We start from the raw sequence: 14,327 nt of genomic DNA, 5'->3' as shown, positions 1-14,327 counted from the left end.
ACTCCTTTACAGACATCCCCACATGGGACGCAAGTGGGATGGAAAGACCACCACTTGGTGCAGTGTGGGATCGTTCCTAAGGGAAAGACACTTTCTTTGGAGTAGCGCTAACGTTCGTTGTAAGATGATAGTCTATTATGTTGCAGGTCGTTGAGAGGGAAAACGCAATGCAGCGCAATATCAGTACAAGACTAGTGCATAGAAAGAAAGAAAGAAAGAAGCTTTTGCAGACTCAAGTAAATAATAGTTTTTCCTTTTTCTGTTTCATTCTTTTTTTAAATTTTGTAAACGAGTGAGATTCCAAGAAAGACAGTTTGTTTATTTTTTTTGGTATGTTTTGGCGTCGCAAATCTAGAACCAATAACAAGCCATTTCTGGTCCCACGTCTCCTGAAAGTAACGGTAATCGTGAAACAACCGTCCAATCAAAGATACCGGAAGAAAAGGAAGGGTTGCAAATCACGCTACCCGGAGATGGGAGGCTAAAAAAGCGATCCAATCATTGAAGAGAAGTGTAGATCCGGAAAAAAAGGATCGACAAGGTAAACAAAGCCGAGTCGGCGATTCGTTTAGCAAGATTGGATCAACAAGCATCTGTATGAAACATTGGATTTCATGAAGAAAATCCTGTAATTCAAGAAGAAAAACCACAGAAAATGAAACAAGAAACTCTTTATTGTTTTTTTATCTATCAGTCATTGGTTTTGAGGTGGTTTTCGATCATTTGGAGCTTTTTGCTTGTTTTTTCTTTTCTTTCTTTTTTTTTATCTGATCATAGATTGTCTTGGCTCGGATGCGGTCATGTTCACACCACAGGGAAACGAGTTGTTGCGAAAGGCAATGAGGCGGGGCGGTTACGCCATGATGGTAAAAAGGAGAAATGTAAAGTGACCGACCCTTCCCTTCGATCATTAAGAAATAATCCGAAAAAAAAATGTTCCGAGGGTTTCTATGGGCATGGATATATAAAGGCCTGTCCCCGGGCGATAATTTTCCACCATCAACCATACATTTTTTTTTGGTCGTAAAGAATAGAAAAAATGTCTTCTGAAGCTGCTGAAAACGTCCTCGTCCTCGTCCGTCACGGTGAATCCGAATGGAACAAGTTGAACTTGTTCACTGGCTGGAAGGACCCTGCCTTGTCTGAAACTGGTCAAAAGGAAGCCAAGCTCGGTGGTGAACGCTTGAAGAGCCGTGGTTTCAAGTTTGACATTGCTTTCACTTCTTCTCTTCAACGTGCTCAAAAGACCTGTGAAATTGTCCTCAACGAAGTTGGTCAACCCAACTTGGAAACCATCAAGGATGAGAAGCTCAACGAGCGTTACTACGGTGACCTCCAAGGTTTGAACAAGGACGAAGCCCGTCAAAAGTGGGGTGATGAGCAAGTTCACATCTGGCGCCGTTCTTACGACATCGCTCCCCCTAACGGTGAATCTTTGAAGAACACCGCTGAGCGTGTCTTGCCTTACTACAAGTCTACTGTCTTGCCCCATGTTACCAAGGGTGAGAAGGTTTTCATTGCCGCCCACGGTAACTCTCTCCGTGCCTTGATCATGGACTTGGAAGGTCTCTCTGGTGACGAGATCGTCAAGCGCGAACTTGCTACTGGTGTCCCCATTGTCTACCGCTTGGACAAGAATGGTAAATACATCTCCAAGGAATTGATTGACAACTAAATGCCGTCACGTTTTTTTTGTTGATAGTAAATTAAATTAAATGTAATAATTTGTGAATGATTGATTTATCCATGATGTTTTTGTGAATTAGAAATGGTAATAATTTTTGTTTGTTTTGTGGAATATAAAGAATACAAACGAGGATAAACGAGGTTTTGGTGACCTGTAAGAAATTGTTAAAGTAACATTGTCATTTTTCTTTAGAATGACGTTTGTAAAAGATTTTTTATTGTGAGCAAATATGGGAATAGTAGGATAAGTGTTTCGTTTTTTTTGTTTTTTTTTTTCGCTCGATTTTTCTCTTTCTTTCTTGTTGTAGGGTTCCTTATCGTTTTCGCTTGGGTTGTTGTTTCGACGAGAAAATGGAATTCACTTTCACTTGATGGAACGAGGTCTCTTTTTCTTTGCTAAAGAGTAGCAGAGATTTACTTTTATTTGACGTTTAAAAGATGCAAGCGACCCTTTCTTTCTCGCGCGATTAATCGTCTTGTTACGATGCTGCTAGCACAGCGACAGAGAAGGAAAGAGAAAATTCGCGCGAAAAAAAAAAAAGAAGAAAGAAAAGAAAAAAATGAGCGACAAAAACCAAACAGCTTGGTGGACTCTGTCGCTTCAAGACCCAACTCCAGCTCCAACTCCTTCACTGGATTTCCATTTTTTACCATCGTCTCCTGATTACAAAAGTTCCTTTCAATTCCTTCTGTTTCGGTTGTCCCCAAAAAGTAACTAATTCGACGTCATACTTGCGTTGGATTGCGTTTCCTTCAAGTTATATATATGGGGACGTTCAGCTACTTAACTTTTACCACACAGTAATAACTACGGACTGAAAGAGAATCGTAGAAACATCTAATTTATATCTTTTTTTGTTTTATATAGGAAATGTCTGTTGAAGAATACACCAAGAACGCCAGAGAGGCTACTTTCACTTTGCAAAACGGTGACAAGATTCCCGCTCTTGGTTTGGGTACTTGGCAATCCCAACCCAACCAAACTAAAGAAGCCGTCAAGACCGCCTTGCAATACGGCTACCGTCACATTGATGCCGCTCACATTTACGGAAACGAAAATGAAGTCGGTGATGGTATCAAGGAAAGTGGTGTCCCCCGTAAGGACATCTGGGTTACTTCCAAGTTGTGGTGCAATGCTCATACGCCCGAATCCATTCCCAAGGCTTTGGATAACAGCTTGAAGGAATTGAAGCTTGATTACCTTGATGCTTACCTTATCCATTGGCCTCTTGCTTTCAAGACCGGTGCTGAAAAGTTCCCCAAGGACGGTGACAACATCATCTTTGAAAATGTCACCATCGAAGAAACTTGGAAGGGTATGGAGCAATTGTTGGAAACTGGTAAGGTAAGACACATTGGTATCTCCAACTTCAACGAAGCCAACTTGGAACGCATTTTGAAGGTTGCCAAGGTTAAGCCCTCTATCCACCAAATGGAACTTCACCCCTTCTTGCCCCAAACCGATTTTGTCGAAAAGCACAAGAAGCTTGGTATCCATGTTACTGCTTACTCTCCATTTGGTAACCAAAACACCATTTATGGAACTGACATTCCCAAGCTCATTGACCACAAGAACATTAAGGAAGTCGCTGCATCCAAGGCTACCGGTACCAGCGGTGCCAACGTTGTTGTCTCATGGGCCATTGAGCGTGGTACCTCTGTCATTCCCAAGTCTGTCAACGTAAACCGCATCAAGAATAACTTCCAATTCATTCCTCTTAGCCCCAAGGAGATGGATGAAATTAACTCTATTGATATCCGTCAACGCTTTAACAAGAGTTTCCCTGGTACCAAGGTCTTTACCGGTTTGGAAGATGGTAACAAGTAAAACAATTTGATGACACATTTTTTATGAATCAGTCGCAATGAATGATATGAATTCTTTCTCTTTTCTTATCTCTTTTTATTATACAGGTAAGGTGCATATAATATATACATATCTAAGTAATTTTTTTTTTTTTTTTTTTTTTTTTTTGGTTGATGTAGCAAGAGGAAATCAAACACCACTTGATCTGTCATAACAAGAGCAACAGCAACTTGGATGTAATCCACAATCACAACCGTATATGTGCAGGTGTATGTTGGTGAGGTTTGTTCGTTCTTAAAATTGCTTTACTAGGTCTATTCGTCGCTTCTCTGAAAGAGGTGATTTAACAAGATGTGCAGCGTAGTACACGACCATATGTTTCCTAATTATGAAAATTCCATTCATTTATTTGTATACACATTTTTACCTACACATATATCCAACAAAAACGAAAGCAAAACATACTACCACCTTTCCAATTAGCCAAAACAAAGGGAAAAGTAAAAGGCGAAAAAGAGAAAAAAGGCTTCACTAAACACACCTTTTCATTTACAACTTTTCGTTCCAGACTCTGGGCTTCTTTTCTTCTCCGTTAATTCGCTTCACCAGCAATAACAAATCTTCCAAGTCATTGACAATTTCCTCAATCACTTGGCACTCAGCATAGTAATACAACACCCCTTCATTGCCATGCAGCCATAAAGCCGCTGACAACGCAGTTGGGCTGGATTCTTCAGAAACGTATGTTTCGTCTGGATTATCACTATTGTAGCCACTTTTAATTTGAATATCTTTCATAATAGCTTGTCGCAAATTCCAATGAGCGTTTCGCGAAGACGGTAAGAAATAGGGTACCGGTGATTTTACCATTATACTGTGAGATAGAATATACATTGTTAGCGAAATCGAAGCAATCAAACTTTTTCGATACCGAATGACATTCTCTACAACTTCTTGATAAAGATAAGGCCCAAATCGTGCTCTCACCTTGTTCAAAATCACCAAACGTCCAGTCATAACACTAAGTTTGTCAATTAATTGCCCAAAGAGTTTGCTTGGAAAAGGTCCTTTTAGTCGAAACTCCATATTTGTAAGCAATAAAAGATCAGTCGCTTTTGACAAATGAAACACAATTTGATTCTCCATATCATCGCACAAATTTGTGCTCGCATGATGAGTCGAACTCAGCATATATTCCGACATTGTGTTGTATAGTTTTAAACTTAATTTACAAGCTTTTGCAACTTCTTTGATGAGAACTCGCCGAGCAAGATATGGGAAAACTACGATATTTACCACAATAGCCATACCAATACCAACAATCACATCCAGAAACCGAAATACAGCCAAATGGAATGTAGAGCTTTTATTTCCCAAATAAGCCCCATACAAAATCGGCGGAAACGTAATGTTAAAAACAGTCGCAACACCAGAATATTTCGTACAAAACATGATATAACAAGATACCCAAGACACCAAAAAAGTAAGGGAAGCGATAACATAACTCCAACCACGACTAATTTCCCATGCGACATAAGCATAAACTGCACCAGACAAAGTTCCCAAAGCTCGAAAGAATCCAACACGCAATGTAGCAGAAACAGTGACTTCCAACACGAACAACGTAGAGATAAGTGCCCATTGTCCATCCCATTTTCCATAGTCATGAGCCGTGGATTTTTGAAAGGCTACTATACTTAGTAAACTAATTCCAGCAGCCATTTTAAGACCATACTTTACGTCTTTCGACTGTATAAGCCAGTGGCTCACTTTCCATAATAGAGCACGAAATCCCTGCAATCTTTTTTTAATCCTTCCTCTATAATTCAGAATTTCCGTGTCTTTACTAGTATCCTCCCAATTGTGTTCTTCTCCACGAGCTACTAATTCTTCAACAGGATCCCCGCTATCGGGTGCATCTTGAGAGACAAAAGGAGTAGAGAAAACGTGAAGCTCATCGTGATTTCTTCCTCTTTCTTTAAGCATGCTGAACGTATGGAAATAAAACTTCCGTCGTTTTGTGCGAAATCTTTTCAGATACAGTAACTGAATCAATAGATTCCTCGTCTCTTTTGCAACTTCAAAAAGGTTGAAAATGTAATATGAAATGGTAAATACATCTTCATCAGCAGCGAACCTGTACAGACCAGTAAAAGTTCGATTATTTCTACTAAATTCAAATGCCATTTTAATAGCATTTCTAATAGTCTCATTTTCCTTCATATTTTCTTCACTTAAAGACGATATATGCTCCAATATTTGTTCGTCTGAAACCTCCTTCGACGCCGAAATTAACCATAGCAAAACACTACGGGATATTTGCAAAGAAGCCATGACACGTTTAGAAATATCGCTCACATTCTGTGAAAAATAATCGAGGTATGTTTTGAAAATATCTTTGCTTGATTGCGGTCGAAGGTTCGAATGAAGAGTAGGATTCCCTCGTAAGCGAAAATGCGGCGTAAACAAATCGGAGTCTAGTCCATCAAAAGCATCCTTCAAAGAATAGGAGCTCGATTCAAAAACCCTTTTTTCGGTATGATTTTGATAACGACTAAAGTTGAATGCTCTGTACAGGGATATACAAGCAGCAACATTCGCAGACATAGTAAGAGATGTACGCTGTAGTACACCTTCTAGGTCTTTAAGGACACCAATAGGGATAAAAGAAAAATTCAATTCAAACTGAGAATTTCGAAGATCTGTGCTAAACTTATTGAGACGGTCTCGAAGAACAGTACGGTAAACAGTAAGGCGAAATTCTTCTGACGAGGAGTAAGAAATGGAGGAAGTATCTCCTGAAGGAAAGAATCCTTGAAGACACCCATCCAAGCAATTCATCAATTCATCCATATATGATAGCGCTGAATTTCCTACTAAATCCGATGCCATTCTGGTTGGGGGAATAAATATTGAAACCAAAAATACCACTCCTGCTGCTATCAAAGAAGGATAAACAAGGCTTGTATAGAAGGAAGAAGGAACACTCTCTCCGTGAGGATCGATGGTCATTAAAAAGCAATCTATGAAAATCCATATAATACACATACTTCGAAACCCATATCGACTACGGATATAACCTGATATGAAAGACCCTATGGTAAGAAAAATTGCCAAAACGGCTGCACCTGAATAGCCGTTACGATTCGCAACCACTGCCAAAAACTTAGAACCCACAGCCCAACCTAAACCAATAACAGTGCCTAATAAAGATTCGTATATTACTTCTACTTGACCACCCACTGTGGCTTGAATAGGATAAAACAGCGTCTGTATGGTGATTATGAGAAACGGGTAACTACCAATATTCCTGCTCAAAGGCCGAATAAGGACCAAAGTTTGGCAAATAAACAGAGCAGCCACTGGCTTCAGTAGAAGATAAATTGTTCTACTTATTGATTTCCATCGTTGTGAACTAGAGAACTGATTTCTGCGTAAGTTTGAGCTTACTGCGCTCAATATTCCCATGGATTCCCGCGACGGTCCAAAAAATGGAACGGACGATTCAGTAATTTGATGAAGTTTTTAGCCCTTCAATTGCTAACGAAATGTGTGAAATTGTATAATAATGTAGCCAAAATGGAAACTGAGAAAGTGGGCCTCTTACAGCTTAGAGCATGCTTATTATGCCTAAAACGATGTCAGTACATAAAGCAACAAATAAATACCAAGTCTTTCTTAATAAAAAGCGTTTGTAGTTATTTTACCTTTACAATGAAGAATACTAATGAGTTGCTTTTTGAACAGAATCCTTCTTGAGTAGTGGTTATGTGTTTGTATGATATCGTCGTATTCCATTGTAAACAAAACACTTTGAAGTGGTATTGAGCTTTTACATTAGTGCAAAAAAGTTTCAATCTGTGTAGGTATAATATTATGATTGAATAAGATAGCTCACAAAATAATGAATGCACAAAGGATCGTATTTGATGCATCTAATAAAAAGTTTCGCTTTGTTTATAACACTAGTGACAACCAAAGGCAACAAGCAGACATCCATCTTCACAACAAACGACAAAGCATGGTCAATGAGAAAACTGATGAAAAGACTGTGAAAGCAGATGATTTTAATGATGAATTGAAACTTCCTAGAAATGATTCCCATAATGGTTCGGTATCAAATGATGATTCTTATAAAAAAGGAAATCATTCATTCTTTGATCCCAATAATGTACTAGAAATAGCTGCTCAAGACTCTTATGATGAATTTTCTGATGATGTAGACGACGATTTTGATAATATATCAGAAGTATCGGCAGCTGAGGACTCCAAGGCTGCAGATGATGAAACACTAGAGGAACCGACAAGGCAAGACAACAAAGAAGATATTAACGCAGAAGTAGATACAAAAGAATTGGATGGATTGAAAGACAAGACTGCTTCTAAGTCGGAAGACGATGAAGCTGCAACTGCAGAAGAGCATGTGGATCAACCAATATTAGAAAACAGCTCTAAGTTGAAACATACAGAAGATCAAACTCCTGAAGAAAATGAAAAGAAAAAAATTGTGGACGATGATGTATCCAAAACCGATCACGATTTGCCCATCTCTACAGAAAAGCCAGAGGTATTGAATGAAAAGAAACCAGACGAACCCGAAGCAAAACCATCACTTGATAGAATAGGTGTTAATGAGACTGAAAGTAAAGATGAAAAAGCCTCTATGGAAGAAAAACTTTATGATTCAGAGAAAGAATCAGTGTCTTCAGCGTCTTCTTCTGAATCCGATACCAATGCATTTTCTTATGACCCTCAAAGTGCTAATTCCAGAAACAATGAAATTAATTCTGAAAGTGTTTTATTAGAAAAGGATACTTCTAAACATCTGGAGGATCCTTTAAGAAAATCATCAACTGGGCCTCAAACCCCTTTTAAAGAGGAAGAGATAGGATTAAAGGGAGATATCCCCATAACAATGCAACAAGCAGAGAATCCGGAAAAAACTGAGACAGATGAAAAAATGAAGGACTTGTCTATCACTTCAAAGGAACCGCAAACACCGGCATTAGAGTCTGTGGAAACCGAAGATTATTTGCCTCAAGCTACATCTTCTACTCTCTTTGTAAATTCAGCTTCGCGGATAGATGCTTCGGAACATATTACTAAAAATCACGAATCCATGAGTTTTCCGGCAAGCGCGAATGTTAACATTAGCAGTCCGCAACTGACGAAGGATGCTTTCAAGGATAATACTGAAGATGAATTGCCTAGTTTTGTACTTGATCCTGCTTCAGATACCGCAAACTTGAACGGTGATATCTCGAGACAGAAATTTGATACTAGATTAGGGTCTCATGAAGGTACAAAAATTGATGGTAATGGCGATGTTTTGGGACCACATGAAGAGCGTTCTCGTGGCAGATATGATTCGTTTTATACCCGGGCAACTTCGCCAGTTTCTTCTGCGATTTCTTGGTTCAATTCAAAACGGGGTGATTTGAGTCCGGAAAATTCTGTAGCAAGTACATTTTATTTGGAAGAAATTCTTGAAAAAAATGCGTCTTCTATTGATGAAAGCAGAAAAAAGAAGATCATCAGCTTCTTAGAAAGTGAACGTAACATGATTCCCTCGGATATATACAATCTTTTGCTTGAATTTATTGAGAACCCACTAGAAGTGTTAAAGGAAAAATCAGAAAAGATCCAATGTCTGATTTTCAGTCATGAAGTTCAGGCAGCACATACAGTGTTATGGAAGTCGATCTCTGCTTGGTGCTCTTTTGATTGTGAACAAGAGTATTTTGATTTACAAAAGAAGAGTTGTGAGTCCGATAAAGCTATATGCAAAGACTTAGATAGAACATTCCCTCCTGAAACCTTAGAGCGGTTTTTTTCCAATCGTGGCCAGAAATCACCGGATACCGTCGCAGATTCTATTGCAAATTTGCACAGAGTATTAAGATCTCTTGCGAATGCTGTTCCTGAAGTCGGCTATACACAAGGAATGTCTTGGATCGCTGGCTCTCTTTTAATGTATTTACCACCTCCCCAAGCTTTCTCTATGCTAGTCCTTCTTTTCAAAGAGTACCATTTACAAAGCATTTTCTGTCCAGAGTTGAAAGGTTTGGGTCGTATCATGCATCAATTTACTCGATTGGTAGAAGATTTTATGCCCGCTTTGGCTGTTCACTTAAAGAAGAACGAGATTGAGACTTGTTCATATGCTTCCGAGTGGTTTCTTACTTTGTTTGCGTATAAGTTTCCTTTGGACGTTGTCGCTAAAATATATGATATATTACTTTTTTATGGTTCTACCATTTTACTGAACATTGGTCTTGGATTATTAAAGAATAGTGAAAAAAGCCTATTGCAATTAAACAATGATGAACTTATAACGTATCTGAAGGACAATATATTTTCTTCTTTTATGCTGAATGATGGAACTGAACAATACGATACGAACAAGGTCTTACAGTTTGCTTTTACTTTTCAAACCTCCAAGTCAGCTATCGACACATATGGTAACGAATATGATACGCTGCTGAAGACACAGAAAGAAGTTGATGTGCAACTGGAAAATACGAAAAGCACGAACAAGTCATTGAATGATCACTTTTCGACGTTAAATGAAACTATGTCTAAATTACATGCTGAGCATGAGAGTATGAATAGTATGCTACTGCGAGAGAAATTAGTTCTCAAACAACAAGCTAAAGAGCAAAGTGAGATGGAGTCGCGGATTACCTCGTTACATGCTGAGCTTTCAAAAATAAAGACTGATGTGGAAGGGTCGTTCCAAGGTGAGATGGAAGCCATAATTGCTGAAAACCTAAAAATTATGTCAGAAGGCCAAGTACTAGAGGATGAACTCTTTAAAAAGGAAAAAAAGCTTGCTGAAACAAAAGTTAATCTGGCTACGTTAGATGGAGAACATATGATGGCTGTGCAAAGATGGAGTCAATTGATGAGTCGAATCAATAAAGGCTAATGGAAACATTATATGATTTATCTGCAGTTTGAATGCATGTCAACTTCAGTAAAATATCTGCATTATAAGGACGCCTAGGATGATAAAGTAGCTTGGAGTTGTTCATTTCGTTATCCGAATACGATTAACACAATTTAGTTGTTTCCTATTGAATGCGTTTGAAGAAATTATCTTGTTTTTTAATTTTTGCGATCATTTTCCGGGTAGCCTTAGTAGGTAAACATCAATACTAGCTGACGATTGTAACTTTAAATTCCATTATTTATTCAATAATCAATTCCTTGTTTTATTTTCAGGATCTCATACTCGTTAGCATTTGATGAAAATCGTTATGATTTTCAATTTCTAAAAGTAATCCCCTTCGCCAAGACGGTATATAGACCATAGTATTTTAAAACAACCAAAATCAGATTAATATGCGCCTTTGTTTTTATTGTTTTCGACCAATTACTCCAAATCCTAACTTGTCTTCACAGGACTAAACCAACTATTACAAAAGATCACAGCTTACGAATAATCCAACAAGGCACTAGAAAAAACTTTTGAAAATACAATCATTATATTAAAGTCAAAAAATTTACATATAAAAAAGAAAACGTTAAAAAAAAAGAAAAGGACAATAAAAATCAAAAAAGTGTATAATTAAGTACCTCCTTCACACACAAACATTCAAAATGGTAAAAGTAAACATTCAAAGATAAACCAAATGTAAGAGCTGATAGAGGTACCTTGGGTGGATATCATTATTTTTGTTTTAAAACCGCAAACCGTATATTTAAACAGTCAGTTTTGATAAAACTGGAAATTTTGTGTTGTTACTCCTCAAGAGATCAATTAAGTCATAAATAAATTTAAACTGGATGAAACTTTGGACCATTTTCATGCGCTGAGTCCGTATGTGATCGATTTCTTGAAATATAATGTCCTCCGAATCATCCATACCGAAAGAAAAGTTTTTGAAACTTTCCTCAGGATATCGCAAAAGACTATCTAGAGTAATAAACGTTCCCGTACGACCCACTCCAGCAGAACAATGCACAACCAAAGGTCCTGTATGCTCATACGAATTGACAAACTTTAAGAAATTAATCATTAAAGATATTTTTTCGGGGGAATTACAGTCGGACCAGTTTTCATACTGAAAGTGGTTAACAGTTTTCGAGGTAGTTGAACCTTCCCTTTGAACATCAAGCTTTCTTAGTATACAACCACTATCATCAATCCTTTTTTTCTCTAAAAGTGTCACTGTGTACGAGCCGTACGTTTGCTTGGAGTGGACGCCGTCCTGGGGCCAATAAGGAACAGACATTTCACGACCGGCTTCATAGAACGAGCCCAGCATAACGATGGATCCGACGTCTCCAAAATGATCCCAAGACATTTGCCAAAAATCTTCAAGAGACAGCTTTAGAGAACCTTGACAAGCAATATAATTCGAAGTACTTGTATTCACGTAGGAGGCGTTAATATAATCATTCCCTTGATTCAAATCTCTGTGACTTAAGTGAACACGAGTTAAATTATATGGCACAATATCAGAATACCTATTTTTTTTATAGGTAAAGTTCGACAGAGAATCAACAGTGCACCATTTAGAGTCCTTATCCGCACAAGAAGCCAATCGTTGTTGCTCACGGAACTCCAAACTGAAGAATTTTTGGTACAAAATAGAAACATTGGGATTTGAGAATGCATCCGGAATACTGTGAAGGGAGGGCGTTTGAAGAGGTGCATTGATGGAAGTTTTCTCGGGAATGGGACAAAAGAAGTTGTTTAAGGACAACATATTTGGTCTTTCTTTGGGTCGGGGTATACTAGAGAAATAATCACCACCATCGCTTGACAAAGAAATAGGAGCGGTTTGAGGAACTGAAAAGCTTAATTTCGATTTAATTCCACTGTTGACACCCATTTTATTCTTGACGGGAGTTCTGTCAACCAAATCAGGAAAAGCATTGGCAAGACGGTTGTAATCCAAATCCAAAATGCCGAATGTACCCAAAAAACCATCTTTCTTTAGTTTTTCGCCAATAATCTCGGCAATCGCGATATGGCTTGAAATCCAAGCAGGAAGACAAACAAAGATACAAGACAGCTCTTTCCAATCTTCAGTGTGATCGCATGATTCGTCTGCGTAGAAAAGCGTGCTGATAATTCGAGAAGCAGAAAAAGCAGGACGCTTTATGAGGGTGGCAGGAAGAGTAAGACTACAGGAACCTTTGAATCGGTTATTTGAAAAGTCCGAAAGAGGGCGCAAATCTATCAGTAAAGCGTTGTTTTGTTTAACCGAGTTCCTATAGTAATCAGGCAGCTTGCAGGAACGTATTATATATTTGCTTGTGGATTGGTGGGACTTAGGCAAGATTGCCGTGCAAGAACCTGAAGGAGTCATCGAGGAAAGCGCCGTTGTTTCGAAACTCTGAATAGAAGACATTCCCTAATTTCTATTAAGAATGAAACGCAAAATGTGAATAAAAGGAAAACAGAAAAGTGGTAGTCGTAATATTAATTAAAAAAAAAATAAAATAAAATAAAAAGAAAAGAATCTTTTCAATATATCTTTCAACGCCTTAACTAAGGGAGGAATATATAAAGACAAATGCTTTAATCCTTGGGATATACAGTCTCTGTACAATAAAATGAAATAAAGAATGATTTGGGATTGAAAAAAATACACAAATTCCACGGTTTGTGTAATTAATCAAACAAAGCAATGAAAATAAGTAGGCCGGATAGGAAAGGAAAGAGAAGATTAAAAGAATAACAAGTGAAAAAGGATAAAATGAGTAAGGACGGATATCAGTAAAAATGAAGGATAACAAGGTAGAAACAGAATAAGAACAACAAAAATGGTCTAGTTTTCAAAAACAAAAAAAAAAAGGTATAATCCACGGAGGCACACAGGGTATACAATGGAAATGGACTGAATGCACAAAGTAGAAAAGAGAGGTTAGGACGTGGAAAAATCTAGGAATTACAAAAGAACGATAGTAACAAAAATGAAGAAATAAAAACAAGTATCGTCTTTCGCAAAACACGGAAAATATGAATAAAAATTGGGGGGAAAAAATGAATTTCACTCCAGATCCAAGTCGAAATGTTAGTTCAAATCAAAAATCAAAAGCAAATCGATTAAGTATATATAGAACAAAACAAGTAAGCTTTCTAGCAATTACTCATTGTATCCTGAAACACAAAGGAAAAAGATTTAGTCGAATCGTTGAATGAAAGAATCCTAATCGGAGCCTTGAAAACTCAAGGAGAAATTTACAAAAATCAATCCTACCTAGAATGTTTCTATACAGGTAGTGAAACAGCGACAAGAAAAGGATTCCAAACGCGACGATATCAGAAATCAACCAGCAATGAAGCAAAAACCAGTGATATACAAAAAGCTCTCCAGAGCTAATTATTGAAAATAAAGAGGAACCCTCAATTTGACTTGTATAGAAATTTTAATATTGTTAAACACAGCAGCAGGTCTTTGCTCTTGGAAGAAAGAAAAATTCAAAAAGAATAGAAATATTTTACCAATAACGCAGTCCACTGATCACCGACAACAGAAGCGAGATAACAACAACTAACAGGTAACAACCAGCAATAATTTTTGGAAAATCTTAGAAGCACGAGCGTCGGTTTTGCTCAATAAACGCGAATAAGGTAGAATTTAGTTAAACCTAAAAAATACTGAGTTGAGCGGACATCCACTAACTTGAAATAATTAGACGTAAACGGAGTTTGACACTAGTGGCGATAACTATGGTTGGATCTTTTTAGAAATATTAACATTAGATCATAAGTAACAGAGGGGTTCGGTAACGGTGGCAAAAAAAAAAAAAGTAAAAAGTCTTTCTTTTCTGTTCTAAAGACGGTAATGTTGAAGTTTTTAATATAATAAACAAAACA

The 14,327-nt window shown here is 37.7% G+C and overlaps 6 protein-coding genes across 6 annotated transcripts; 3 read left to right on the top strand and 3 right to left on the bottom strand.

The window, feature by feature from the left end:
* The first annotated feature begins 941 nt into the window (after positions 1-941).
* SOCG_01046 (monomeric 2,3-bisphosphoglycerate (BPG)- dependent phosphoglycerate mutase) lies at positions 942-1,767 on the top strand. The gene has a single exon (XM_013163466.1). The coding sequence runs from the start codon at positions 1,040-1,042 to the stop codon at positions 1,673-1,675; it is 636 nt and encodes a 211-aa protein (XP_013018920.1). The 5' UTR covers positions 942-1,039; the 3' UTR covers positions 1,676-1,767.
* On the bottom strand, positions 1,744-2,429 carry SOCG_05810 (uncharacterized protein). Its single transcript, XM_013164089.1, has one exon. The coding sequence runs from the start codon at positions 2,338-2,340 to the stop codon at positions 2,107-2,109; it is 234 nt and encodes a 77-aa protein (XP_013019543.1). The 5' UTR covers positions 2,341-2,429; the 3' UTR covers positions 1,744-2,106.
* Positions 2,430-2,459: 30 nt separating this feature from the next.
* Positions 2,460-3,634, top strand: SOCG_01045 (glucose 1-dehydrogenase). The gene has a single exon (XM_013163465.1). The coding sequence runs from the start codon at positions 2,558-2,560 to the stop codon at positions 3,512-3,514; it is 957 nt and encodes a 318-aa protein (XP_013018919.1). The 5' UTR covers positions 2,460-2,557; the 3' UTR covers positions 3,515-3,634.
* Positions 3,635-3,788: 154 nt separating this feature from the next.
* SOCG_01044 (uncharacterized protein) lies at positions 3,789-7,125 on the bottom strand. The gene has a single exon (XM_013163464.1). The coding sequence runs from the start codon at positions 6,959-6,961 to the stop codon at positions 4,043-4,045; it is 2,919 nt and encodes a 972-aa protein (XP_013018918.1). The 5' UTR covers positions 6,962-7,125; the 3' UTR covers positions 3,789-4,042.
* A 272-nt stretch (positions 7,126-7,397) lies between these two features.
* SOCG_01043 (GTPase activating protein Gyp51) lies at positions 7,398-10,709 on the top strand (the record flags this gene model as incomplete). Its single annotated transcript, XM_013163463.1, has 1 exon — positions 7,398-10,709. One exon carries the CDS (start codon positions 7,398-7,400, stop codon positions 10,419-10,421), a length of 3,024 nt encoding a protein of 1,007 aa, XP_013018917.1. The 3' UTR covers positions 10,422-10,709.
* A 255-nt stretch (positions 10,710-10,964) lies between these two features.
* SOCG_01042 (tyrosine phosphatase Pyp1) lies at positions 10,965-13,908 on the bottom strand. Its single transcript, XM_013163462.1, has one exon. The coding sequence runs from the start codon at positions 12,853-12,855 to the stop codon at positions 11,197-11,199; it is 1,659 nt and encodes a 552-aa protein (XP_013018916.1). The 5' UTR covers positions 12,856-13,908; the 3' UTR covers positions 10,965-11,196.
* Positions 13,909-14,327: the final 419 nt, after the last annotated feature.

Source organism: Schizosaccharomyces octosporus (genome assembly GCF_000150505.1).
Source record: "Schizosaccharomyces octosporus yFS286 unplaced genomic scaffold supercont6.2, whole genome shotgun sequence".
Taxonomy (NCBI): Eukaryota; Fungi; Ascomycota; class Schizosaccharomycetes; order Schizosaccharomycetales; family Schizosaccharomycetaceae; genus Schizosaccharomyces; species Schizosaccharomyces octosporus.
The sequence above is the reverse complement of the archived record's forward strand: the minus strand, read 5'-3'. Positions and strand labels throughout refer to the sequence as shown.